This window comes from Phaethon aethereus, assembly GCF_964289735.1.
Source record: "Phaethon aethereus genome assembly, chromosome: 28".
In the NCBI taxonomy this organism is placed as follows: Eukaryota; Metazoa; Chordata; class Aves; order Phaethontiformes; family Phaethontidae; genus Phaethon; species Phaethon aethereus.
Window position 1 is genome coordinate 1,194,086 of NC_138604.1, and position 23,378 is coordinate 1,217,463.

The 23,378-nt window shown below is 71.5% G+C and overlaps 2 protein-coding genes across 2 annotated transcripts in view; both read right to left on the reverse strand.

Moving 5' to 3' along the window:
• Positions 1 to 1,317: 1,317 nt before the first annotated feature.
• LOC309414386 (ephrin-A3-like) lies at positions 1,318 to 12,291 on the reverse strand (the record flags this gene model as incomplete). Its single annotated transcript, XM_082011696.1, has 5 exons — positions 1,318 to 3,026; positions 3,160 to 3,237; positions 3,385 to 3,450; positions 4,067 to 4,356; positions 12,170 to 12,291. The coding sequence occupies 5 exons, from the start codon at positions 12,289 to 12,291 to the stop codon at positions 2,905 to 2,907; spliced, it is 678 nt and encodes a 225-aa protein (XP_081867822.1). The 3' UTR covers positions 1,318 to 2,904.
• A 4,225-nt stretch (positions 12,292 to 16,516) lies between these two features.
• ADAM15 (ADAM metallopeptidase domain 15) overlaps positions 16,517 to 23,378 on the reverse strand; it is a gene marked incomplete at both ends in the record, with an annotated part of 11,385 nt that continues 4,523 nt past the window's right edge. Inside the window, one exon of the mRNA XM_082011523.1 lies at positions 16,517 to 16,574. Within this exon, the coding sequence (XP_081867649.1) occupies positions 16,517 to 16,574 (58 nt within the window). The remainder of the gene's footprint in view (positions 16,575 to 23,378) is intronic.

Here is a 23,378-nt window from a genome sequence, read left to right on the forward strand (position 1 = left end):
GGATGGGGTTGGTGCCTGCGCAGGCAGGGCTCCAGTTACACTGGCTGCGGTTTGCAGGACAAAGGTGAAGCCATTTCACACCGTAAACACTTGCGGCAGAGCAGCACGGGGCAGGTGGGGCTGGCCGGAGGCCACGGAGCTCGTGACAAACTATTTATGGTTTCTTGGCTCAGGCCACCCAGGTGTACTCCAGCCCCTGCCTGGGCTGACATCACCGGCCACGAGGCTGGGGGAGGAAGAGGAGCCGTCCAGTCCGCGGCCGGGAGCGAAGGCCGCGGTGACGTGCCGCGCCAGCTGCGTGCAGCCCGGCAGGTAGGCACGGCTCGACGCCAGGCTGCGCGTGGCAGGGGCAGAGCCACGTCCCCGAGGCTGGCCGGCCACGCCAGGCCCTTACGCGCTTGGCCGGAGAGCAGGAGGCACCCAGCCCTGCCCGTGGAGGACAGATGCGGCCACGGCGTGATGCAAAGCCTCGTGCCACGCTGCTGGTCCAGGTGCACATCCCGTGCCCAGGGCCGGACCCGCTGCCAGGTCTGTGTTATGCCCCCCACCAGCACCTGGGGGCCACCTGAGCCCCAGCGCTGGGTCCCAGCAAGGGCTCCCCCTGCCTCGGGCAGCGGGGCTTGGGGATCCCCCATACCAGCACCCCCGGAGTCTCCCAGCTGGTCCGGGCTGCCCCCCGCGTGCCATGCCCGAAGGCGCAGAGCGGAGCAGGGGTGGGTGGCTGGTCCCCACCGAGCCGGCAGCGGTGCCACGCGCACGCCGGGGAGCGGTGCCGAGGCCGAGGCGAGCAGCAGGAGGGATTTTGCAAGCGGAGCTCACCGTGCCGCGCGGTGTCAGGGCGGCCGGCTCAGTCCCCCGCTCCCCGCCGCCATGCGCCGGCCAACAGGCTCCCCAGCCCGCCCTGCTGCGTGCCGCTGGCGCGGCCCTGCCCCAGGACGGGGCCTGTGGCCGCTGCCCAGCAGCCGGCGTCCAGCGGGGATACAGCCCTCGGCAGCGCCGCGTGGCGCTGCCCCTGCCACACCCCGGCCACGCCGCGCCCGTCCAGCCCAGGGTCGGCGGCCAGGTGCCGGGTGGCACCCCAAGCGCGGGGCAGGGTCCCCGGCCCCACAGCGCGCCGGGCCTGTGGGGGCGCGGCAGGGGGGACGCGGGGAGCCCGGCGCCTGCCGGGAGCGCTCGGAGGACCCGTCTGACGGGTTCGCCGGCTCTTCCCGCACCCGGACAAGCCCGGGCTGGCGGGACGCCGAGCCACCGCCCAGCAGCGCCTGCTGAGCTGGGGGGAGAGCGGCCACCCCGCCGCGGTGGCTGCGGGGACACCCCAGCCGAGGCCACGTCCACAGCGCGTCAGTCCCCGCCGTGAGAGGGGCTGCAGCACCCCCGGCCCCACGCTGCCCCGCGGGGAGAGCGGCTGCCGCAGCGCCTGGGGGCACTGGGCCCTCCCAGCCCGGTGGGGCGCAGGGTCAGGACCCGCATGGCTGCTCCCCTGCACCCGCCGGGGTGTGGGTGCTGGCTGTGGGGCAGAGTGAACCCCAGCCCTCCATAGCCCCAACGGCAGCACCCTTAGGTGTGACCCCGTCACCAGTGGGTCCCCGGGCCACAGCCCCTGCCCCGCACGTCCTCTGCCTCGCTGGAGGCAGCGGGGGGAAGCCGAGGGCGTTCCCCATCCCGCGGGAGCTGCTGCGCCGACAGGCACGTGGCAGATGCCCCCGACGCCCGCAGGAGCCGGCGTGCCCAGCCGAGCCAGATGCACCGGGGGCGACGATGTGGGGATTCCCATGGGGCTCCCGGGCACACTGGGGTGCCGGCCCGTGGCCGCTGGCCCCGTGCAGCCGGTGAGGAGGGCGCTTCTGTGCCCGCTCCTCCCGGGCCGCTCCCAGCCACCGCACCCCAGCACCCCCAGGGGCGCGTGCCAAGGGCCCTGCCCGCGGCCCCACGCTGCCCTTACCTGCCGGCACTGCCTGCCGTCCGCGCTGTCCTCCTGTGGGCAGCACCCGGTCCCTGCCGGATGCTCCGTGCCGGTGCCTGGGGGTCGACGGGGAGCAGAGCCAGCGGGAGGCGGGGGGGGGAGCCCCCCGCGTGCCGCCGGGGTGCTCCCGCTGCCAGAGGCGCCGAGCCGGCAACTGGAGCTGTTGTGCCGTGGGCCAGCGAGGCGGGTGGCGCGGTGAAGGTCGGTGCTCGCTGCCCTCGCCTGAGCCCCTGCCCCGGCCGAGGCCCACCGCGCCGGAGGGCAGGGCTGGCCGACAGCCAGGAGTGCTGCACGCCGCTGTGACAGGGGTTGGGTTTTTTTATCCTTTTATTATTTTTTTTTTTTCTTTTTATAGACTAAGAGCAGAATATGAAAATCACCAGCCAAAGCACTTGAAAAAAAGGTTGAGATTGTTTCTTTGTTTTGTTTTTCCCCAAAAAGTGTCTGTGCGTTTGCATAGGTCAGGTCTTCACGGAAGACGAGGAAAATCCAACACGTTTGACTATGTACAAGCCAGCCCGGGGCTGGCACCGCTGCCTATGGTACAGTATAGATATATCTATATAGTCGCTCTCTGTACAGTATGTATAGATCTCTATATAGGTATGTACAGGCTGCCTGGCCCTGGGGGTCCCTGCCCTCACCGGGCTCCCCAGCCCGGCACTGCCCCACAGCCACGGGGCACCGGGTGGGCCGGCGGCAGGACTCCGCAGGCAGAACTCCGCGCTGCGGGACGGCGCCCGTGGAAGGTGCGGTGCAGGCAGCAGCACCGAGCCGCGTCCTCGCGGAGGTGGCCGGCAGCTCTCCGGGCAGGGGGGCGGCGGTGCGGAGCGGCCGGTTGGTCCCGTGGTGGTTCCCCGCTGGCTCTCACGAGGAGCAGCAGGGCGGGGGGTCCCCGCTCGGCAGAGCCACGCTGGCTGGGCCCCCGCCAGCGCCGGGAGCTAGGAGGCCAGCAGCGTCATGAGGAAAAGCGCGGCGGCCACAGCCAGGGGCAAGTGTTCCCGCTTGGGGCTGGTGCCGCTGATGCTCTTCTCCAGCTTGGGCATCTCCGGGTTGAAGTTGTCTGTGGGGAAGAGCAAGAGGGTGAGGGTGGCACTGGGTGGCCCTGAACCCTCACCCCGCGGCCGGGGCTACCCTGCGGGCGGTGGCGGGGGGGGGACACGGCGCTGTGGGGCCGGCGGCTCTGCCCGACTCACCCAGGTCCTCGATCTTCACCTCGGGCCGCAGGGTGAACTGCGGCAGGGTGGGCGCCAGCTTCTCCCCGGAGTGCGACGCTGCAAGAGGGCGAAAGGGGACGGGGGGGGTCACGCTCCCTGGCCGCCTTGCACCACAGCCCCCCCCGGGAGGGACGGGGGACCTGCCGGCAGGCCACGCTGCCCCGACTTGCCCACAGCCCCCGGGACGGGCACAGGGGTACTTACTGGAGGAGCAGCACACGAACACCTTCATCTTCAGGCAGGCCCGGCGGTGGTTGTGCATCGGCGTGGCTGCAAGGCAAGAGCAGGCTGGGGCGGCTCCGCAGCGCGTGCCCTCAGCCCCAGGCACCCGGTGGGTCTGGGCATGGTGGGGTCTGGCCCTGCCTGGGGGGGCACTCTGGGCTGGGGGGATGCCGCAGCACCCCCATCCTGCACCCTGAAGTTGCACCTGCATCAGCACCCGCTGAACCCCAATCCTGCATCAGCATCCTGCATCCTACACCAGCCCCCCCAGCACTCCCACCCTACACCAGCACCCTGCACCAGCACCCCCACCCACACCCCCATCCTGCTCCCCTCCACCCCCATCTTTCCCCACAGCCCCATCTCACCACTGCATCACCCCCCCCCCAGCCCCACCCCTCCCCACACCCCCCTTCCACCCCACACCCCCATCCCTGAGCTCAGGGTGCCCCCTCCTGCTGGGGGCTGCAGCCACCCAGCCGGGGGGTGCAGGGGGACCAGCCGGGGGGAGGGTGTTGGCATGGGGGGTCTCCTGGCCAGGGTGGGGATGCAGAGGGGCCCAAGCAGGCGGTGTGGTGCGTGGGGACCAGCTGGGGTGGGACACGGGGGACCCAGACGCGGATGTGGGGGCTGCGCGGGGGTCCCGCCCTGGCACCCCACGTACAGATGTAGTAGTACTCCTGCCCCGCGCGGAACTCGTAGCCCAGCGAGAAGGCGCTGTAGCGCTGGAACTTCTCCGAGAACTTGATGGGGCTGTGGGGCGCGTGGGGCCGGTTGCACTCCCAGCGCTTGAAGCCCTGGCTGGTGTTGCAGGTGCGGTAGCCCTCCGCGTTCACCATGTAGAGCACGTACTGCTCCAGCCGGTGCTCGGGCACCGAGGCGTTGTAGTGCGGGCAGTAGATGTCCAGGTAGTCATTGACGTTCACCTGCACCGTGTAGCCCTCCCGCCGCAGGCTGCAAGGGAAGGGAGGGACGGAGGGGTCAGGGACACCCCCTGCACCTCCCCAAGCACCGTCCCGCTCCTCGAAAGGGACCCGGAGGCTGGGGAACGGGCAGGTCCCAGAGCAAGGACCCCGGAGGCAGCTTATCCCCCTGTTCAGCCTCTATCTGGGGCCCCCAACTCACTGGGCCCCCCTGTGCAGCCTCAGCCCCGTGGACCCACAGCGTGGCGTCACCGTCTCGGGGGGCACAGGCTGGCCTGGGGCAGAAGGGGCACCGCTGGGGACGGATGCTACCGGCGCCAAGGCACGTGCACCGGTGGGATGCCTGCGATAGCATGGGAGCACGAGACGGCGCTGCTGGGTCCTGCCGGGAGCACACCAGTGACCTCGAGGAGGGGACAGATGCAGCAGGACAGACAGACCGAGCCGGCCGCAGGGCTGACGGACACCAGGGTCCCGCAGGCACCAGGCACCCTGCGGGACGCAGCCCCTGGTCCTCGCCACGCAGCCCTGGGTGCGCGGGGGGGGCACAGAGCCCCGGCGCTCCCCGTCTCCGGCAGCCTGCAGCCGACCCGCCACGGCTGCCCACCACGGCCCCAGCCCCGCCACGTGCCGTGGCTCAGAGAGAGGATTTCTCACCCTGCTCTGGCTAATCCTGTTAGTTCGTTAATGCCGTAAAGGGTGGCCCTGGGGGAGCCTCATTTACATTGATTAGGAACGGCAATCCCCTCAGATCCACTCAGGAGAGGCTCCGCTGGCTCCTAATCCGCGCCCGACGGAAATCCCGGCCACGGTAATCCTCACCGCCGCGCTGACCCACTGCTCCTGCCAATTAATTACGAGCTGGCGCTGCAAGGTGCGGGATCTGCACCGAGCTGCCACGGCGGCGCCGGACCCAGACCGGACCTCGCTCCGCGGCCCAGCTCAGCAGCGGCGGTGCCCACCTGCACCGCGCCAGCGCGGGCCCCCAGCCCCGTTGCGCTGGGGGGTCCCCTCGCTCGGCTCCCCCGGGATGTGGACCGCAGCGTCCTGGCACGTGTGGCCGGGCCGCGCTTGGCGCATCGCTCTGGCTCGGGGCCCCTCTCCCTGCCTGTCAGGGCAAACCGGGGTCCGTGAGCCCCTGGCCCGGCACTCAGGGCTCCCCCGTCCCACGGGGGGATCCCACGCCCCCCGGGGCCCTGCCCGCAGCGGAGCTGGCTTCCCGGGTGTCCCCGGCAGGGCTGGGCAGGCAGCGGGCAGGGCTGCGCGTGCAGACGCCCCACCCTGCACAACCGCCCCCGGCGCTGTTTGGGGAGCCCCGGCACCCCGGCACACAGCTCCCTGGAAGCCGTGTGCCGGAGAGAGAGCGAAAGGGGGGCTGCCGGCAAAGGGGGACCCAAGGAGCACCGCCTCCCCGTCCGGGGCTGCCGCCGGCATGGGGGGCCGCGGGGGGCCAAATCAGACCTCGTCACCCGTGGGGCAGGGAGCGCAGCCCCGTGCGGCACCTCCCTCGCCGCGCAGCCGCTATTCCCCAGCCCAGCCCGGCACCCGCCGGCCGCCGGGCAACTCCTCCGCCAGCAAGGTGCTGAGGCAGCCACCCTTGCTCCGCGGGGCGCCGGGACCTTTCATCTTCCCCCTTTGATGTGGTGGGAAGGGGGGGGAGAAAAAGGATTGTTATTAAAGAAACGGCCCCGAGGAGAAAATTGCAATTAACTCTGTGCAGGATGCGGGGCTGGGACGCCAGCGCGCTCCGAGCCGGCTGCCCCACACAGGCGGGCGCCAGCAGTCGGTGCTCACCGCGGCCGGGCTGCGGCCATGCCGGGGGAGCGAGGGGCCGGAGGAAGCATAGCCCCCAGGATCGGCCCCGGGTCTCTGCACCCCACGGCAGCGGTGCCTGGCTCCGTTTCCTACGGAGGAAACCCTGTCCTGGGGTGCTGGGGACCTGTAATGCTCCCCTTCCCCTGTGGCACCCAGTGCTGAGGCAACCCCCTGCCCCCCGGGACCCTGCGCTGGGGCTCATTAGGAAACGTGGCTCCTGGTAAACAGCCTCGCTAATGAGCGCTGCCCCACGGGGCACCGAGGTCACCCCCTGGGCTGGGGCACAGCAGCACTGCCATGCTGGGGACCCCAGAAGGTGCGGTGGGGGCCGGAAGCCCTGCTCCCGTGGTGGTAAGCCCCACAACCATCGCCGGCCACCACTGTGCCAGAGCAACGCTCCCAGGCTGTAGAACAGCCCCAAACGAGCAGAGCCAGGGGCCACCGTGGCCCGGGGCACGTCCAGGGGACTCCGGCAACAGCTTTGGCCATGATGCTGCACCCCCACTGCACTCGGCTCCTGCACCGCAACCGCCGTCCCAGGGGCGCAGAGCAGCACCCCATGCAGCTGGATACCCCCAAATCCCAGCAGCCCCAATGCCATCGCCGGAGCACCCTGAGCTCTGCCTGCAGCACCGACCGGCAGCGCAGGGCAGGCAGAGTTGCACGCCTGGCCCAACCCCGGCGGCAGGCAGGGAGCCCACGGGCCGTTTTCGGGCAGGAGGACAGGAACAGACACCGAGAGAGAGGGTCTCATCCTCCTTTCTCACCGAAACCCACCCCAGAGTGGGCACAGGCTGCCCGGTCCCTCTCAGCCACTGTGGCTGCCGGGAAGCCCCAGTGACAGGCGACCCAGGTCAGGACGGACCCTCCGGCCTCCTGGCCTCCGGCAGCTGTGGTGTGGCCGGCGGGGCGCGGCAAGCTCCGGCAGTGCCCGAAGGGTTAAGTGCAGGAGGAGAACGGGCAGCATCACTTCTGCACGACTGCATTTTTAGAGCAGGGCTTTGCAAGGCAGCGGTACCTTCCAGCAGCCTGTCGGTGCCGGGCGGATGGATGTCCCCTGGCAGGACCGTCCCAAGCGCAGGCTGGGCTCGGCGCCCACCGGCCCCGCACCAGCGGGACCCCGGCTACCTGGCAAGCCGCAGCCACCGGTGAGCTGGGCGGCCACTCCGCTCCCATCTGCTGCGATAAATCTGGGCTGAGCGCCGCACGCTTGCTCACGCACTGCCTGGTGCACTGCAGCACGCCCCAGCCCCGGCGGCAGCGGCACGGGGGGGACCAGACCCCCACCCGGACCCCTGTGCTGCGGACGCTAGTGGTGCAGGAAAGGCCTGGAGGGTGGCGGCGCTGAGCCGGAGCCGGGCTCAGCATCCCACGTTAGCGGCGGAGGCGGTGAGGGTCGGGGCAACACAGGGTGTCCCCCGATGCGGGTGACAGTGTGGTGCCCCCAGCACCGGGGGCCAGGGCGGACCCCCCACCCCGGCCCAGCTGGGCCCTTTGTTTGGCTCGGGCAGCTTTGCCCTTTCGGCACATGCAGGGCCCATCGATCAGTCAGGGAACAAAAAAAGTGCCATTGATTTACACGGTCCCCTTCCAGTCACCCCGCGCCACAGCGAGAGGTGAAGGCGCAACAATCGCCGTGGTCGGTCCACCCCGACTGACGGAGGGACAGACAGACAGACCACCCGTCTGCACCCACTGCTCAGGGAGACGGGCGGCTCGGCCCGTCTCCCCCCCCTCCCCGTGCCAGCCCTCCCCACGCAGGCAGCGCTGCACAGTCACGGCACCCAGACGGCCACGCACAGGCGCGCTGGCTCGGCAGACAGCGCCTGCGACACGGCCCACGCGCACGGGTGGCACGGCGCCACGGCACGGCCCCCCCCGTCCTCTCCCCAACACGTCTGGCGCAGCCGCAAGGTGCGGGTGCAAAAGGCACCGCTGGCACACGGCGTCCCTGGGGCCACCTCCCCGCTTGGGGAATTGGGGCTCCTGAGGAGATGGGGGCTTCTCCCCAGGGACGTGGCGGCCGGCCAAGGGACCGTGGTGCCACGGGGCAGCGCCCACCCCGGGGTGACAGGCACAGCCCTCCCTGAGCACCCCGGGACCCCCAGCACCACCCTACAGGTGCCCCTGCACCCCCCATCCCTATTGATGGCCACACAATCCCTTTAAATCCTCGCTAAAGCCCGAACCTTCCCGCTTTGCTAACAAGATCAATGAGGTTTCTAATTGGGTTTTAATTAAACCATCAATCTGCAACCAGTGACTCAATTACCAGCCTGGGCAGGAGCGGGTGGCCCCGGCCCCGTTGCGCTCCAGGACAGCCCTCGCACCCCGACCCCTTCTCCCATGGGAACCCCGTGGGCCCCGGCCGCGCTGCTGGTGCTCGGTGCCGCCCAGCGCGGTGACTCACGGGGCACGGCACCCTCTGCCCCCGGGCAGCAGCTCCCGCCAGTGCTGCAGCCAGCACCCACGGGTGGCCGGGGGGCTCGGCGCCCCACAGGGACCAGCCTGGGGGGCGCGGCCGTGGGGCAGGGGGTGGCGGAGCACCCCAGCCCGCCTGGGGACGCCGCAGCTGCTGGGGCTGGGTAATTAGCTGCTGAGAGGCGTAATCACCACCTTCCCCACCTCCAGCCCTGCAGCCGGACACAGCGCCGCGGCGGGGTGGGGAACTGCCCCTTCCTCGGGCCCGACTGCCCTGCGCCCCGCAGCGCCTCCTGCTGGATGCCCCCGGGACCCGCGGGGGCGGGGGGGTCCCTCCTGCCGTCCCCAGCCCCGCGGCTGCCAACAGATGCTATGGAGGGATCTGGCCAAGCGCCGCCCCGGTGTTGGGGTCCGGCAGCTGCAGAGGAGCCAGGAGTACGGGCAGCCCCAGGCCTGCGCCGCGGGCACGGAGCGGGGACGTGGCTCCTCTCCCGTGCGAGACGCTCCCCCAGGAGAGGCTGCTCCGCGCAAGGGCTCTTGAGAGCTCCAGCTCTCACCGCCTGGAACACAAAGTCAGCCAGATAAAAGCCGCCTTGAAGAGGCGAGCGTGGCGGCAGCGCTGGCGGCTGGGGGGGGCCGCAGGCGATGCCGGGCCCTCCCTGCGCACGGGTGGGCTCCAGCGCGCCTGCCTCAGCCGGGCACCAGCACCGCATGTGCCCCCATCTCACAGCCACCCCGCTCTGCCCCTTCCACGGCACCGTGCACCCCGAGGCCTCAGGCACCGGCACCCTTGGTCCTCGCACCGCACACAAGGGCACAGCATGGCTCACCCCAGCCTGCTCTGGGGGGTTCCTGGGGGCCGCAGCAGCATCTGGGGGGACCTGGCCATGCCTGTGCCCATGCATGGGGACAAACCGCTGTCCCCACCTCAGCATCCAGGACACCAGGACACCCAGCAGGGAGGTGGCATCCCACGCGCATCAGCACGCAGGGGCCCGGCTTGGCTCGGGACACCCACAGGAGCCCCCAGCCACACACCGTGGGGCACCCCAGGGACGCAGCCCCCCCGCCAAATGCCAACGCTGGGTGGGACGCGGCCACCCCGCACCTTCGCCCCACGCTACCATGCCTGTTCCCAGCAGGACTTGGGAGTGGAGGGCTGGGACCGGTCAAGGATCGTCCCGCGCCCCCGAGGCTCACTGGCTGCCACCAGCAGAGACCAACAACCCGGCCGAGCAGGAGCAGATGCCTCCGCTGCCCCGAGCCTCAGACCCCACCTTCACGCCTTCTCTGGGCTTTGCCACCAGCACCCCGACCCCGCTGCAAGAAGGGTGCCCTGCCCACTCGGTGGCCCTCCCGGCCCCCAGGCACCACCAGCTGTCCGCCGTGGTGGCCAGGGGACTGGAAGAGCACGGCCCCATGCCCAAGGGGGACGAGCTGCCGCCAGCCCCCCGCTCCCCAAGGCACCGCGGGGACCCCAGGTGCTGCAGGTGGGCTCTGCGGGGTGGCCCCTCGCCCCGTCCTGCTGCTGGGGGGAGCCACAGGGGCACCCAGGGTGGCGCGGGAGGAGATGGAATAAATTTCTGGGGTGCGTGGTGCAGCCCCGGTGGAGCGGCTCGCAGCTGAGCCTGCCGGCGTGCCCCCCTCCCTGGAGGGCCCCGCGGGGCCGCGCTGGGCTTGTTTATTGCTCTGGTTGCAGCGGGGTTGCTGGGATTTGCAGGCTGTGGCCCAGGGAGCCTAATTCCCCCCATAATTTATCTAATCCAGACACTTTGCTGCGCGGCTATAATTGCGGCCGAGCTGCCGCACTGCCTAACAATAAATATCAGTGCTCCGGAGTCCCTGGGACACGTCTCTGCCGCAGCCGCCCCCACCGCACCGCCCGTGCCCTGAGCCGGACGCTCGCAGCCGCGCCAGAGACGCGTGCGCAGCGGGCGCAGGCGTCTGGCTGCGACACCCCCAGCTTGGCACAGCGGGGGCGCCGCCGGCACCCCCTCCGCCTCGTCTGTCGGGAGGTGCCAGGGCAGCGCCGGGTGACGGCGCGCAGCTGCAGGCGATGGGGTGGGGAGATGCAGCCCCTCAGTCGTGGCAGGGTGAGGGTGGGGGTGCGGGAGGCTACCACCCGCCGAGGTCCCAGCAATACCACGGCATGGGAACGAGGCCGGCGGGTGAGTGGGGTCCGGCCGGAGGAATGGGGTGCGGGGGGACGCCCGAGCGCAGCGGGGCCAGCCGAGCGCCTCGCCATTGTGCTGCGCCTCGGCACGTCGCACACACGCACAATTTATGGGGCCCAGGCTTCCGCCTGGCGACACAAGCTCAGTGGGAGGGGAAGAGGCTGCCGGGGGATGCTGCCTCCCCGCACAAAGGGGTGCGGGGCGCGGGGAGCCCGGGGGAGCCCCGACACCGACGGGTACCCGGGGATGCTCCGGCTGGGCGCCCACCACTGCCACGCCCCTGAGCGCTCGCGCCGGCGAGGGAAGGGGAGATGGGCGATCACAGCCATCGCAGCGGGCGCAGCTCCCCGATGCCCGTGGAGGCGTCCACGGATCCGCCGCGGACGCGCAGCCCCCCCCTACCCCGGGAGGAGCCCAGCCCGGCCGTGCCCACCACCGCCCCAGAGCCTGCGCGGTGCCCGCTCCTCTCCGGCGCGGCCGTGCCAGCCCCAGGTGTGGGTGCCAGGCACCCCACGCAGCCGGGAACCCCTGCGTGGGTGAGGGCAGGGCGCAGCCCCCAGCACAGGGCGTGAGGGAGGTGCGGCGTGTCTGCGGCCACCGGCCGCTCGGGCTCCCGGCGGCTCCGCTCCCGGCGACCGTGGGCGCGACGGCAGTTTCCACAGCTCCGCTCGCACCACCCCCCATTGCCCCCGCACACCCACGGGAGACCTCGGCCCCGCCGCCCTCGGCTTGCTACCCCAAACACGGTACCGCTCCCCACCGGAGACCCGTCGGGCCCCCCCCCCCCCGCCGCGCCGCCGGTGCCGCTCCCACACCCAGACAGGCGGGGGGAGCGGCGGGCGGCGGGGGCGCGGCGGCGAGACCCCCTACCCGGCCCGGCGCTCCGGGGGGGGCCCGGCCGTGCCCTCCCCGCGGCACCCCAGTGCCCGCCGCGGGGCGGGTCAGCGCCGTCGGAGAGGGGGGGCTCGGCTCCCGGTGCCACCGACCCACCCGCGCCCGCACCGGCAGCCGCCGAGCCCCACTCCAGCGGCGAGCGCGACCCCGCCGGTGCCCGCGCCCCGCCCGGCTGCGCGTCCCCGGGGCCACGCCGCCGCAGGTCGGGTCGGGCCGGCCGGTGGCTGCCCCGCCACCCCAGAGCGGCCCCCGCCGCGGGCGGGGCGAGGCGCGCGGAGCCGGGAGGGGCAGCACACCGACACCGGGGGGCCGGCAGCCCCGCCCGCACGGGGGCGCCGCGCGGACACCGGCACCGGGGCCCCCGCAGTCCCGGCGCGCGCGCACCCGGCCCGGTGTCGCCCCCCCCCTCCCCCCCGCTGCGCGCATCCTTCAGCGCGATCTCCGGCGCGTCCCCGCCGCGTCCTTCCCGGCGGCGGCTCCCGCCCGGTGCCGGTACCGGCGGCCCCCCCCCGCGCGGCCCGGCGCCCGCCCCGCACTCACTGCAGGTTGGAGCTGTTCCAGTGCACGGCGTGCCGGTTGCCCAGGGCCCCCGGCGGTCCCCGGCCCGGCAGCAGCAGCAGCAGCGGGAGCAGGGGCAGGAGCGCGGGCAGCCGAGCAGCCATCCTGCCGCCGCCGCGGAGCCCGCCGCGATCCCAATGAATGGAGAACCGAGCCCGAGCCGCCCGCGCCCCGCGCCCCCGGCGCCCAGCTCCGCCCCGCGCGCGCCCGGCGCCGCCGCGCCCCCGCGCGCGCCCCCGCCGCCACCCCGGGCCCGCCTGCACCGGCACCGGCATCGGCATCGGCATCGGCACCGGCACCGGGGCGGCGGGGACCGGGGCCGCGCCGGGTTTGGGCTGCGGACCGCGGGGCCGGGTCCCACTGACACTGGTGTCTCACCAACACTGCCGTCTCACCGGGGACCCCGCGGGTGGGGGCACCGGGTCGCACTGCATTGGGGTCTCACCAGGACCTCCGTGGGTGCGAGCACCAGTGCCAGGTCCCATTGACACTGGGGTCTCCTTGGGTGAGAGCGCTGGGTCTTGGGGCACCGGCCTCCGTGGGTCCATGCAGCTGGCACAGCCGTGGGTCAGGGCTCGGGGCCCCAGAAGGTCCTGGCAGGGCTGCTGCTGGTGCCACTGGGGTCGCATGTGTTCCCAGAGGGGTTTGGCTGCCCCAAAGACACAGGAGCGGACCGGAGGGTGGGCACCCAGCCACTTGGAAGGGTGAGCACCCAGCCACTTGCTGCCGGCACGGGTGGGCTGGGGCCAGCCTGCCAGGGCAGCCCGGGAGCTGGGGGAGCACAGCCACAGTGCCAGGCTCTCCGGCCTGCCCTGGCCTGCCCCGGGAGCCTGCACATGGCCGAGCACCCACCCATGGGGCTGGTCCCCCTGCTCTTCCCACAGCCCTGCCTCATTTCCCCCTGAGGGTCTGTGGGGCAGAGGTGTCCGGGGGCCTGGCAGCAGCTGCGGGGATGGTGGGTGCTCCCCGGGTGCTGGTCCCCACCGGCCGTGTGGGAAGAGATTGAGCTGGGTGCCAGCTCCAGCCGCCTGTCGTTGGCAAGATCCCTTAGCAACTGCCGTGCGGCACCACCCGGCAGTCCCGTGTGCCAGGTGATCCACGCCCCAGCACATGTGTGCACACACGAGCAGGCTCGCACCAGCGCAGGCACACGCAGCTCACTGTGAGCGCCCATGCGGGAGCGCGCCCAAGCATGCGCGCGCCGCCGGCATCGACCCAACGGCCCCTGCTCCGGCAGCACCGGCTTCACACATGAGCCGGAGATTTGGAAGCCTGAGGAGCTTGCAAACGAAACCGGGAGGCTATCGAAACCATGGCTGGGCTTGCTGAGCCGGCCCTGGCTGCTCCCGCCAGGAGCCGTCTCACCGGAGTGGCAAGCGTGGCCGGGGCGGTGTGGGGCCAAAACGCCACGTCCCCGTGTCCCCGTCTCCCCACTGCCCGGGAACAGCGGCTCCCAGGCCCCGGGCAGGTGACGCGGTGTAGCCCTGGGCTCGGGGCATCTGCTGCCCAGTGCAGAGGTTAAGGGGGTTTCCTGGCTCCCCAAAGCTGCTGGGGGAGCCGCTCCCCACTCAGGGCCCCTTTTCAGGCTCCCAAACACCCCTTTGGACGTGTGGATGCTGCCCCAGCCCGTGGAGGGGGACGAGGACAGTAGTGGCCAGGGTCTTGCTGAGGCCCACCCAGACCCACTCAGCGCCGTGGGGGGCCCAACACCGGCGGTGCCCAGGGCAGGGCTGTGCTGCAGCCCCCCGGCACCCATCCGCGCTGCTGGCACTGGGGGTCCAAGCCCCTGCCGGAGCCGTGCCGGGAAGGGGGAGGGGGCCGGCGGAAGGGCCCAGAGGACCAAAAAAGCCTGTATTAATTATTCATCCAGAGAAGTGAAGTGAAGAAAACACAACACGTGGAAAAGGGCTCTGGCTAGCCCCGGGGAGCAGGAGGCTGGGGGTGCTGGGGGGGGGCAGGGGGGACTGCAGGGTCTGGGGCACCCAGGTGCCGGGGTGCCGTGGTGATGGCGGCAGCGGCTCCTCCCGGTGCGCCCTGTGGCTGGGGCATCCTGGGGGGCTGCACACCTCTGGAAGGGCCCGGCAGCACCACGCTGCCACCATGGAAACGCCTTGGCTCGGCAAACCCATGGCAACACACACCTCCACATGGAAACCCCCCGGATCCAGGCAACGCGCACGCCGCCAGCAGCACCCGCACGCCGCCGTGCCCCTGCACCGGGGCACCCCAATGCACCGGGCCATGGCAGGATGCACCGGGCGCTCCCCTGGGGACGGAAGGACCTGGGCGTCCGAACGCACCCTGAGCATCACGGCACGCACCCGTGCGCAGGCGCCGGCGCCCATCGAGCATCACCCCTGCGGCTTGGGGATGGCACCCGGCCGTGGCAGCCGGCACGTGGAGGGGGCTTGGCTGGGCTCTGCCGACCACAGCAGGAGACAGCATCTGTGGTGCGGCCGGCGGGGGACACTGCCAGATGGGTGGCTTCGCTCTCAGGAGGACATGAGAGGCCCCGAGCTCTCCAGGAGAGCATGGGCGTGAAGCAACCCCGGTTCCCCCCCATTTCCATGCCCCCCATCTCCTCCGCCCCGTGCCTGTTGCACCGAGATCCAGCAGGTTTCTGCTTCAAAGCAGGAGGGGCTGGAGCAAAGCTCCCCCCGCCCCGGAGCAGGCAGCCACGGGCACCGGCCCTGGTGGCCGCTGTGCCCGGAGCAGGGTGGGTGCGGGGGTCCTGCCAGCTGCGCATGCCTGGCAGGGCAGGGGACCCGCTTCGCCCGCCCTGGTTAATATTTAACCACGGCTTCCTGTGACAGCATGTCGCAACCGCAGAGCAGAGCCGGCATTCAATAAATCATCGCGCCGGGCTGGGAGCTGGGGGGGGCCGGGGGGGGCAGCGGCAGAGCAGCGCCCAGCCGAGCGAGAGGGGGAGCCGATAAATAATTCATTAAATAAATAAACATGGCGAGAGCGTGGGGAGGAGGCAGGAGTGTAACCAAGAACGGGCTCCGCGAACGCGGGCATGAAATATTCACCAGCCGCACCTACACGGCCCTGAGCACGCTGAGCTCGGGGGTCCCGACCTGCCGGGAGGAGCCAGGTGCTGGCACGTGTCCAGCTGGACACGGCAAGAACATGCTAATGGCACGCAGAGCGGGCGGCCGGGGCCACATGGACGTGGCACCCAAGCCGGGGAGGAGATAGCCAGTGGTGCCGGCACACCTGCGCGGCGCCGAGCAGCCCCGGGGCTTCTGCCAGCTCCTCCTGGCAGCGCTTAGCCGTACAAATCGGGCAGCCCGTGCAGCCCCGCGCCGGTGCGCGGGCACGCCGCCGTCCTGCCGCGGAGCACGCCCGGCCGGCACGCCCGCGGGACACTTGCCACATGCTGCATGCCCGCGGGCTCGCAGCTGCCCGGCTCCTCGCTGCCCCTTTCCTTTTTCATCCCCGTGTCGGTCTTTACATTTAAATGAAGACCTCACGGATGGTCGCACCGCGTCAGCATCTCGGCAAGCAGCGGGCAAGCACTGCCCTGGTGAGGGCGTGGGGTGCTGAACCCCCACTCCCGGGGAGTGGGGGACCCTCAGCCCTGGGAGCATCCCACGGGATGTCACGGGACTGCTTTGGGCTGGGCTTGGAGCACTGGCAGTGTGATCCAGCGCGGGGAGGCGGCACCGGGGAGGTGAAGATGGGTGGCAGTGCCACCGGCCCACCTCACCGGAGCGCTGGGGCCAGCCGGGGCGGCCTCGTGCCGCCGGGGGGACTGGAGCTGAGCCCTGCTACGCAGGTGGACGTGGGGGTGATTCGTTAATTAGCACCTCGGTGGCTTGAGTTAATTGATACGGAGCTTGATGGCGCCGGATCGCAGAGGAGGGTTAATTGCCAACGCGAAGCCGGCCGTCAGCAGCCCGGCCGTGGCCGCGAGCGGGCGGCTGCGCTGGGTGGCGGCGGCAGAGCAGAGCTGGGCTGGCGGAGGAAATCGGCTTCCTCGCAGAGCCGCCGGACGAAGCCGTGTGTGGCCCCCGGCCCCGCAGCCTGCCAGCCCCGGGCTGGCTCACGGCGCTGGGGCTGCTCCCGCGCCCGGCAGGGAGGAAGCTGCAGGGTCCCTGCCCCGGGCACCGGGCGCCTGCTTGCCGGAAGCCTGGCTCCAGCGGGCTCTGCCGTGCCAAATCCCACCAGTCCCGGGCACGCGGGCACCCGGCGATGCCGGGTGGGAGGTGCAGGCAGCTGGCTCCTGAGGGTTCCCACAGCCCAGTGGCCACAGCCGCGGTCCCACCGTGCCACCCTGGTGTGCGGCTGTGCCGCTGGCAGCCGATCCCTGCCAGGTACGGGTCATCACGCCGCGGGGCGCAGCCCGGCGCCCACGCACATGCCGCTCTCGCCTTGGACCACCCTGCGGCACCAACAGGTGCCGGACCGGGGCTCCGGCCAGCGCCGGGGTCCCAGCTGCCCCCCTCTGCCACATCCCGCGGCCCAGCAGCCCACGCGCCGGCGGCGGGGGCTACCTGGCAGGAAGCGCCTGAGTCAGCAGCCGGCACCGGGTGACTCAGCCGGCTTCTCTCCTCTCCTCCCGTGTGGCAAACCTCCCTCCCGGCCTCAAGATCACTCCAATATCATCTGCCGGCAGCAACCCCGGCCCCGCCGGCCCCAGCCCAGCCCCTCCTGCTCCGGCACGGCCATGGCAGGGATGCGCCGGTGGGCGCGAGGGCCGCGTAGGGCGGCAGCCATTTGGTGCGGGCAGGACGAGCGCGGCAGGGGCTGGCACCCTGCCAGGGCTGCCCGGGGAAGGGACAAGGACGCGGAGCTAGGTCTGCAGCCCCCGGCCCTGGTGTTCAGCTCCCTGCTGGCCTTGTCCCTGACACCCGGGAGCCTGGCACTCTGCTCGCCCCGGCTGTGCCACCCTGGTGGCCCCTGCACGGGGGCTGAGGGCTGCAGGGGCTGCAGCGGGCACCGTCTGCGGTGGGGCTGCAGCCCGCTGCCCCCCCCCCAGCACCCGTCAGACCCAGGAGGGCAGCGGCAGCAGTGGGCAGAGCGGTGATGGAGATCTGAGCACGGGGCTGATGGCGCGTGTGGCCAGGTCGCAAGGAGCCGTAAGCGCCCCACGCTGAGCCCCACTGCTTCCAGCAGCCACAGGAGCAGCTGAGCACACAGCGGGCACCGGGACCACCACACACCCTAGCCCCCCGAGGGAGCCCGCACCCCAGACTCGCCCTCGCTGGAGCCCTGGCTGGGTCTCACAGCACCCCCGGGGCTCAGCCCTGCTCAGCCCCGGCAGCATCTCGCCCTTCCCAAACGCTGCCTGCGCCTGGGCCACACCGGCTCTGCCGTTGCTGCCCGTGCCCAGGGCACCACGTGCAGCCCGAGGGCGAGCGCGCGCGGGTGCGTGTGGGAGCAACGCGCGCCGGGGCTGTCAGTGGGCGCAGGGGCTCCCCGGTGCATCACCGTGCCGGCGGCTGTGGGCACGGCACCGCAGTCCTGGGGTGCCCTGGGCACTGGGGTGTTTGGGCACGAGGTGGCTCCCCGGGGGTGCTGGGAGAGGCGCAAGGGGCAACGTCGGCGGAACATCCGTGGGACTGGGCGGGGAGCTGGCCTGTGGTGGCAGCTCAGAGCCGGCGCCCGTGCTGGTACCGGACAGCGGTCCCAGAGCCCCCCATCCCCACTCCAGGCCCGGCGGCAGGTGAGCCGCCCATTGCCGGTGCCTAAGTGACGTTAAGCCGATCGAGGGGCGACGGGCAGCATCAATATCCCGCTCCCGCCGTACGCAGAACGTGCTGCGATGGGCACCCGTGGCCGCCAGGACCAGGGGCGCTGATTGAGGCAGGGGTGACCGGGGGGCTGCCGGGCTGGGGGTGATGGGGACAGGTCCACGCCGTGACCTGCCCAGGGTTGTCCCCGTGCTCCTGCCCTGACCCCGCAGGTGACAATGCTGGGGAACCGCAGCCCCTCAGTGTCAAACGAGGGCTGGGGGTGGGCGCAGGGGTCTTGGGGGACATGGGAGTCGGCCTGGAGACCCCCGGCTGGCACCGAGCTCGGCATCACTGGGCCGCTCTGGCTCTGCCCCGGGGATGTGCGGTCAGCTCCGGCATTGCCCCCCAGCCCGTCCCCGTCTCATCCCAGCGTGGGTGACCCCCCCCGGCCTGGGCTGGGGGAGAGGGGCCGGGCGCACACGGTGACCCTGTTCTGCTGCGCCCTTGGTGCCAGGCACGAGCGCGGAGAAGCGAAAGAGCTAATAAATCGGGGGGGTGGTGGCGGCGGGTCAGGCAGGCGCGGGAGATTTCAGCGCCTGAAATATTCATCAGGTCTGATGCGGCGCCCGCCGTCACACCAGCCGTGAGTGATGGCGCGGGGTATTTTTAATAATGCATCGCTTGTAAAAGGCTTGTGAGAGGGACCAGGAGCGTGGGGCGAGGGCGGACGTAGCTCAGCCCTCGCCTGAGATGTGGAAAACCGGTGGGGGTCCCGGCCAAAATGGGTGGTCCCTCTGCAGCTGCTTGTGCCAACCCCGTGGTGCTGGCTGGGTGCTGCCGGGGACAGAGCGGGCTGTGCTGGTGGCACCACACGGGGATAGCCTGGTGTGGCCAGTGGGGCACGGAGAGGTGCTGGGGGGAGCGGGGTGCCCCGTGCCGCTGGCTGCCCGAGGGGGTGGCAGAGGGCCCTGGGTGGGCGCACTGAACCCGCAGCCCGGCAGCGGGTGCACGCCCGCCCCATCTGGGCTGGGCAGGGGGTCCCATGCCCGGGTGCGAGCATGGCCCCATGCCCCCGTGCAGGGTGTTGCCGTCACAGCCACCTCGTGCTCCCGCGCCAAATAACTGAGCGCATCGACCTGCCTCCTGCTGTGCCTGCTGCTGGCCACAGGCCGGCCGTGCCGGCCCCTGCCAGCCACCGGCACCCGCCTGTCCCCATCCCTGTCCCTGGGCTGGGACCCACAGGGACCCCAGGAGGTTGCCCGTGGTGGAGCTGGGCGCACCGGCCCCACGCCCACCGAAGCCAGATGCTGGCCAGGCAGCATGGGGGTTCTTGCGCGGCTGACAAGGTCCTTGCCAGGGAAGCTCGTTAGCAGCCTGATGATCAAAGGAGCATGGGGCGCATCAGCGAACGTGGGGAGCAGGCACAGAGGCACCGCAGGGCTTCTGGCACCAGGAGGGACCCCCGTGCAGGCTGGGGGGACGCGTGGGCAGGAGGCTGCCAGTCCCCCTGCCCTGCAGCCCCCGGGGACTCACCTCCGCCCCGTGCCCGGGCATCGCACCCGCGGCTCCAGCCCTCAGCGCTGGGGCCCTTCCGTCCCCCCAGCACCCTCCCAGTTGGGCAGGGTGCTCGGGGCTGACAGGTACCGGTGCGCTCCCCGGCTGCCAGGGCAGGACCCTCCGTCCCACCCTCTCTTGTTGCCGAATCCCGCTCCTGGGTTCCCCACTCTGGCCTCGCCAGGGAGGGGTGGGGGTTCCCCGCTCCCACCAGGGCCCTGTGCTCAGCACCAGCTGGATGCGTGCCCGGAGGGACGGACAATGAGGGCTGTGAGCCCACGGCCCTTCATGAGCTCCCCCGCGCAAGGCTGTGGTGAAAGCCCAGCACCCAGCCGCGCTGCCGACCCTCACAACACCCACTCCGGGCATGTTTGGAAGATGCTGCCCTGGGTGGGCCCCCAGCCCAGCCCCCAGCCCAGCCCCCAGCCTCACGGTCCAGCTGCCCTGGGGATGCAGCGCGCCGGGGCTAACACCGGAGCCTTTGTACCAACCCTCTCCTGCCCCGGTCGTCCTCCCAAGCGCTGCTGAGCTGCGGCTCCGCTCTCCTCCCGCCAGCGAGGCCAGTGCCAGCCCGAGAGTCCCGGCACGGACCCGGCTCTGGTTAAAACCAACGAGGGGCAAGAGGACAGGAGGCTTAGTATCCGGGCAGGAGCCCTGCTTGCACCCTGCCCGTGTGCCCCGGGTCAGATCCCACGCTGTGGGCTGGGGCTCCCGTGGGCCGCCAGCCCCATCCCCAGGGATCCAGAGAGGGTCCCAGCATGGGCACCCAGGGCACAGCGGCGCCGGCTCCAGCACCGTCGACCCTTAGTATGCAGGAGGTGCAGGCAGCACTGACAGAGCCGGCAGCTGAATCGCGCTGCCGCTGCGAGGGCGGCTCCTGCCCATCCCAGCTCCAGCACAGCAGGATTATTGTCCGTCAGGATTACAGCGGGCTGGGGGGGGGCAGCCCTGCCATGCCGCTGCCGGCACCCTGGCACGCGCGAGGGCACGGGCAGACGGATGCAGGCGGGGATGGACTGACACCCTGGCACGGAGCAGAGAGACGCGCGTGCAGAGCCCGCCTGCGCCCGCAGCCCCGGGTGCGCAAACCTGCCGGTGCGCGGGCTGCCGAGCGCACGCCCCGCGCTCCGGCCGCCGCCCCGGCCCCAGGCCAGCGGGGGTAAGCAGTGGTGCCCACTGCTGCGACCTCGGCAGCGGGAATCGGCCAGCGGAGGCACAGCTGCCAGCCCAGCACCCTGCCCCGGCTCTGCGGGATGCGGGTGGGATGCGACGGCCCCTGCACGCGTGTGCCACGCGGGCGCGAGCCGGCACGCCTGGCGCACGTGCCCTCATTGCTATGTCAGGCGCGGGGTCGGTGCGTGCGGCGCTGGCTAATTAGCTGGCGCGGGCCGGCTCCCTCCCAAGCCCCTGCTGAGCGTTTTGCTAAATTATAACCTTGACGATGCACATCATCAGGCGGCTGCTCGGGGAACAGCCGGCTCCGGCACCGCACACCCGGCGCCGAGCACCGGTGCAGCGGTGAAGCAGTGCCTCGCCGGGGTGCCGTCAGACCCGGGGTGGCATCGACACTGTGTGCTCACCGCTGCCAAGTGATGTGGGAGCAGCACCGAGGTGGGTGATGGGCTCTGTGGCGTGGCCCCAGGGTGCCTCAGAGCCTGCGGCCAGCGCCCGGCGCCCGGTGCATGGCTCGCCCGGTGCTGTGCTCCTCGGGGCTGGGCACCCATGTCCCCTTGGCTCGTCGTGTCCCCTCCGCATGGCGAGCTGGTGGCCCCGTTTCCATGGTGACGCGGAGCCATTTCCCATCTCCGAGATGCTCTCGGCAGCTCCCAGGTGGGGGCTGCAGCCACTGCCCTTCGCCCATGGGAGACGGGCAGGGACAGGCCCCACTGCCCCGGGGGGGCCATGCTCCTCCCCTCCAGCCCTCTGGGGGGGCCGCCGGGCCATACATCTTGCCTTGTGTCTCCCGCGGCTGCCCCAGGACGGCCGCGGTGCCTGGCCTCACCCTCACCCCAGGGTGGCGAGAGCTGTAAGGCCGTGCCGGGGCCCCTGTCCCGGCACGGCTGGGTGAGGGGGTCCCAGCAGCATGGTCAGCCCGGGGGCCCAGTGCCAGGAGCTTCCGCACACGCTGCCGGGGGCACCACAGGGCCGGGGGCTCGTCCCGGTGCCGCAGCGCACCCAGCAGCGAGCCGGGGCGCAGGGCTGGGCACGGCTGTGCCACGTCTCCATCTCACTTCCCGCCACTGCCGGCACGGCGCGGGCTGTCGGCACGGCCCGCCACCTCTTTATCCCCCTCTTCATCTCAGGGCTGCCCGTTACCATTTCGCACCATTTTCTGTTCCCGGCGATAAATTTTCCCTTTCCAATTTCTGAGGGTTTAACTCCCACCCGCCCCCAGCGCCTGGGGCTGCCCCGTGGGGCACGGACCCACTGACTGAGGGCACCCAGGCACCCCCACCCCACGCCCTGCTCCAGTGGGGTCTGTCCTGGCACCCGAGCACCCCGGCTGGCGTGGGTGGCAGCGGGGGGCGGGGCGGGGGGGGGCGAGGCTGGCATCGGGGTGGGGGGAGCCCCGAGGTGGGGAGATTGTGAGACAGAAGGGACGGGCTAATGGAGCCTATTCCTTTAATAGATTCAATTTCTGCCGCGGCTGGCTGCGGGGCGCGGAGCCATCAATTCGATTCAGGGGATGGGGAATCTGATTTGGAGCGGCCGTGCCATCAATTAGCTTTTATTGATGGCATTGCTCATTGGAAGTCGATGGGATTTGAAGCTGGCAGCGGCTCCCGCATACCAAGCAACCCCCGCTCAAGGACAGCGTCCTGCTGCTCCCAGACCTGACCCCCACCCTCGAGTCCCTGCGGGGACCCCTCGGCCTCACTCAGGAAAGCCCTGGGGGGCTGGGGCAGCGAGATGGGCAGCCCCCCGGCATCCCTGCACGGGGGTCCTGCAGGGCACCCTGACCCCAATATCCCTGCACGGGGGTCCTGCAGGGCACCATGAGCCCCCCCGACATCCCTACCTGGGGGTCTTTTGGGGGATGCCCCCACCCAGCATCCCAGCGTGGGGGTCCCTGGGGCCATGGTCACTCCCAGCATCCCCGCATGGGGGTCCCTTGGGTACGGTTCCCCCTAAACGCCCTAACCCCCACCTGGGGGGGTCCCACAAGGCACAGTCCCCCCCAGCACCCCCGCATCCACCACCCCACAGGGCGTGGACCCCGCTGCACCAGGCAGCCCCAGGGGCCCCGCGGGATGGGGTGCGGTGGGGGAAGGGCAGGCAGCGGCGCGGGGGGGAGGGGCGCGGCACGGTCGATGCTTTTGCTCAGCCTCTTGCCGAGCAGTTTCTCCCGAGAAGCCATAAAACCTGTCTGACGTGCCCGGCTCCACTGCGGCAAGCGGCTAGCAACGCCTGTGCGGGGGGGCCGCGGGGCCGGGGGCTGGGCGGGGGGGGGGGGGGGCTGCGCTCACGGAGAGGGGGCCGGGAGCCACCGGCCGCTACGAGAGCCTCGAGCATCCCTCCGGCCCGCGGGCAAGCCCGGGGCGCGCCGCTGCCAGCTCCATCCTGCCGCCGCCGGCTGCACCGGAGCTGCGACCCCGGCAGGGACCCGGCCACACCGAGAGATCGGCCTGGACAGTGGCCTGGGTGCCCCACTGGCAAAGGGTGACACCCTGACCGCGGCCCCCTCAGCCCCGCGCTGCCTGCGGCGCATGCTAATGGCGTATGCGGTGGGCAGATGGACGGACAGACGGAGGACCGCCGCCCCGTGGGCAGCTCAAGCCCAGCTGAGGGCAGCGAGTGGGACCATGGTGCCCGGCCGGGGGCTCCGGGTCAGCGGCCCCCCAGCCCCACCGCTCCCTTGTCCTTGTCCCTTACCAGGTGCTGGCGGCCAGCTCTGGGTCCCGCTGCCAGGCGCTAATTGCAGGCAGCTCGTCTGTAATTAAAGCTCTCCCTGTGAC